This window comes from Populus euphratica, unplaced genomic scaffold (assembly GCF_000495115.2).
Source record: "Populus euphratica unplaced genomic scaffold, PopEup_1.0 scaffold6.1, whole genome shotgun sequence".
NCBI lineage: Eukaryota > Viridiplantae > Streptophyta > Magnoliopsida > Malpighiales > Salicaceae > Populus > Populus euphratica.
Window position 1 is genome coordinate 4288156 of NW_011499849.1, and position 3654 is coordinate 4291809.

Consider the following 3654-nt stretch of genomic DNA (forward strand, 5'->3'; position numbering starts at 1 on the left):
TGAGGCCTCCAGCCCCTTTTCCTCTGATAACGCAGCGAGTCCTACATTGAGCCAAAATATCTGCACTGTCCTACAATGGCGGCTAAACTATCCAAACAATAATAGCAACAGCTTCCTACAGATAACTTGTCGCTTCTCCAAACCAAAGTCTGCAGCGTCCGACACTGGGAGGGAATCAAAATCACAAGAGGATTAACGGACTGACAACAACCACCTCCACGGTGCAAGCATATCACACGCTCAAAGTTTTCCAGGAAAATCCCATCCTCACTGTTTTCCGTTTTGTCACTCACCACCATATTCATTTTACAGTAAATTATATCTGGGCAAGATTCAAGATTTAACTCTAAAGTAAACTAAGATATTTGTTCCACCATTATGGAGGCGAAAACTGAATTATGAGATAAAAAGAAATCCTGTCGAAGATATTAATTAAGTTTAGCAGTTGATACCATTTAAGTTGCAGAAAAGCTATAAACAACATACAGAACTTTACAAGAAAGACAACAAGGTCGTAAATCATAGGGCATAATACCAGGCCTGTTTTGAGTCCTTGGAAACATGAGCGGTGGTAGCTTCATCTTGTCAATTTGTAACGACAGAGAACGAAAGACACTGAAAGAACTTGGCTATGGCAACCCACGACACCCAAATGTGTTTTCCCCACTGTATGTAACATAGAGAAATCCATCTTCATCCTTGTTTTCATCATAGATTGTGGACATTATTGCTCCTGCATATGTTCGGACTAAATAATTATCACTCCAGGTTTCTGAAAATGTTTTGCCTGGATAATCTAAAAATATCCACGATTTTAATGGGAACACACCAGTTACATAAACAAATACATAGACTAACTGATATACGTGCACTGCGTATGAACTAATTTGTGTTAAACAAAGTTAATATTGCTATACAAATTAATGTCCATGCATGATGGGAATTTTCGATGTTTGATGAGTAGCAGAACAATTTAAATAAAAAAGAATTTGATCATTAGATGTCTACGTGATAATTTAGTTTCAGCTGGAAAAAAAAATTGCGCACACCATTTAATTTGTGATATAACTAGTTTATTTGGTTGATTTTCAGGAAAAGTTACCCACATAGAAGAGTTTCATTATCATAAAATCAGTTCAGTAGTAGTGTCTTGCAATTGCTCCCAACCAGCAGCCATTGTTATATATATATATATAGAGGGAGAGAGGGAGAGAGAGAGATTTTTACCGGTTGGTGGGAGAACATTGTCCACAAATATAAAAATTGCCTTTTCTGCACTCAGTTGAATTCTCTTCCGGATCACATATACAAATTGACCCACTGTCAGGTCAGCAGGAACTAGATATCTGTAAAATTCAATCCACGTCAATACTATCTTTTGCTCTTCAAAATGTATAAATAAAAAGAACAGGACAAAAAAGTTGCATTACTATCACTAAAAATGCTGAAGAAAGCGCCCTGCCATATTGTGGAAACATGCTGGAAACCAAGAGAGAAAGCATTTGCAATATACAAGTGATTCTTACTTTTTCTTGTCAATATTGGGAATGTCACTTCTCTCAGCCTTCTCCACAATTACCTAAAAGTTGAAAGAGTTAGTAACTAGACAGGCTAACCAGGATGAGAAAGGTACCAAATGACACTGCATCTTAATATTAGGTTATCAATGGTAGAATTTATAGATTAAGCTCCCATTTGACATTACAGTAGCGATTTCTTTTAAAAGTGTTTTTCACTCTGAAATACATCAAAATAATGTTTTTATTTTATTTTTTAATATTTATTTTTGACATCAACTCATTAAACGATCCAAAAACACACAAGAAATTAATTTTAAGCAAAAACAAAATCAAATTTTGGGCAAACAACTTGGCCACAATGTCAATCGCTGTCTATAGTGACATGATTTGAGCAAACAATGTCATTCGGCATGCAAATTGGGCACCATGTATCCGGTCCTGCACATATGTAATCAACATTCAATAGATGAATAAGGTGCTGAGCTACACTCAACCACAAATTTCAGCCCAAGGCAACAATCAGGCTCAAATTATCCAAGCACCCCGAAATCCCATATCAAAAAATACAAGATTAAGGCAAGTCCTGCCACTTAAATTGTTCCAAGATTTAAGAAGCTTCTTTCATCAAGAGAAATAAACGCAAGACTTCGTGTTCTGCTCTCTAAAATGAACAACGAAATATTTAGGAAGTTCTTCCTCAGTAACAACCCAACAATCATTTCGTGCCAAAATTTAAAACTTCAAGCAAATCCCCCATTTTCAATGAAGGACCTTGTTTTCGCGAAGAATAAGAAGACACCCTCGCCCAACAGTCACATAATGAAAGGTTAAAGCTTCAATCAATTGTTAAAAGCAAAAACAGCCTCATAAATCATCATGTAAAAGGAGCAACAGCAGCTCAAGCCCAATCGACAGTAATTGATGAGAGAAAAAGTAAATAAAAAAAACCTTACCGGAATTCTGTCTGGGTATTTCTCCCTGATTCTCGCAGCTTCAGCTCTCCTCTTCTCTGTAGAAGGAAAAAAGAAAGAGAATTTGGGTTTGTTTCCTCAGTAATACGGAATCAGACAATATGATAAACCAATAAAAAAGAAATCACACCAAAATCATGCTCTTGTTTGAAGCTGCTCTTAGTCATATTACTTTTTGTTAAATATTCTGCAAAAAACACAAAATCATCCGCCTATTATTAAGAGACTAAAAAGTTGAATCAAAACATAAAAATAAAAATAAACATAAAAACTCAAAATCCAAGCACTGGTTAAATTTTATCGGCAAACAAAAGCCTTACACAGATACAACTTCTTCAGGAACAATCGATAAAGAAGATGATGGCTTGTTTAAGGATTGGAGTGATGAATTTATTTATACAAAAATCCGATTCCTCTCCGGTTAATTGAGTTAGGTATAGGACAGTTGGCAATTAGAGTTCTCCAGGTCAACAAAAGGGGAGACGTTTGGAGTACGTGGTTTTGTGTGTGTGGTTAATGGAAGAACTTGAAAGCCGATCACCGTAGATGAGGATTTAAGGATAAAAAAAAAAACATTGGGACCCACTATTTCTTTTGCAAAGCTACAAAGAGCTTACGTGTCCTTGTGATCCCACCCATTAAGGGAGGCCCAAATCCAGTGACGAACTTATCCTAACACGTGACATGCCGTCCTCCCCTGCTTTTGCTCTCAAGGAACTCTTCGACCTCCTCCGTTTAGAAAAGCTGTGGCAATAATTTTTAAAAGTAATGCATAAAAGAATTGTTATATTGATTTTTTAAATATTTTAAAACTATAGTCACAGCTAAAAACTGTAATCAAAATCAAATTGGTGATTCTGGAATAGATATTTGAATTCGATTCATAAACGTTTTTTTTATTTGGTTAAATTCTTTTTAGTTGACATAAAGTATTTCTTGCTATCGAATATGAATGTTTGACTGAAGGTAAAAATCTACATATGCCCTTGAGTTAAAAAAAAAAAAAACATTATTTGGTCTTGTAGCTGGAAAATCCATTCCAAATTTGAAACGAAAATATACATATGGATAATATGAATAATGGTGCTGAGGCAGCACACGATCACGAGTTTGAATTGCATGTTAAAAGTTTTTAAATCTGATTGAATAATCAGCTTACTTCA

At 35.4% G+C, this 3654-nt stretch overlaps 1 protein-coding gene across 1 annotated transcript; it reads right to left on the reverse strand.

The window, feature by feature from the left end:
* Window positions 1-394: 394 nt before the first annotated feature.
* LOC105120783 (autophagy-related protein 8f-like) lies at window positions 395-3067 on the reverse strand. Its single transcript, XM_011019158.1, has 6 exons — window positions 2812-3067; window positions 2622-2678; window positions 2474-2529; window positions 1527-1579; window positions 1228-1346; window positions 395-733 (listed from the first exon to the last, which is right to left on the reverse strand). Exons 2-6 carry the CDS (start codon window positions 2656-2658, stop codon window positions 630-632), a joined length of 369 nt encoding a protein of 122 aa, XP_011017460.1. The 5' UTR covers window positions 2659-2678; window positions 2812-3067; the 3' UTR covers window positions 395-629.
* Window positions 3068-3654: the final 587 nt, after the last annotated feature.

Bases quoted from the DNA above. Each gene is read 5' to 3' on its own strand.
- LOC105120783 (XM_011019158.1), bottom strand. From the start codon at position 2,658: ATGACTAAGAGCAGCTTCAAACAAGAGCATGATTTTG. The intron at 2,530-2,621 runs GTGTGATTTCTT...TTCCTTCTACAG, and splicing joins CAAACAAGAGCATGATTTTG to AGAAGAGGAGAGCTGAAGCT. The intron at 1,580-2,473 runs GTAAGGTTTTTT...TTCAACTTTTAG, and splicing joins AATACCCAGACAGAATTCCG to GTAATTGTGGAGAAGGCTGA.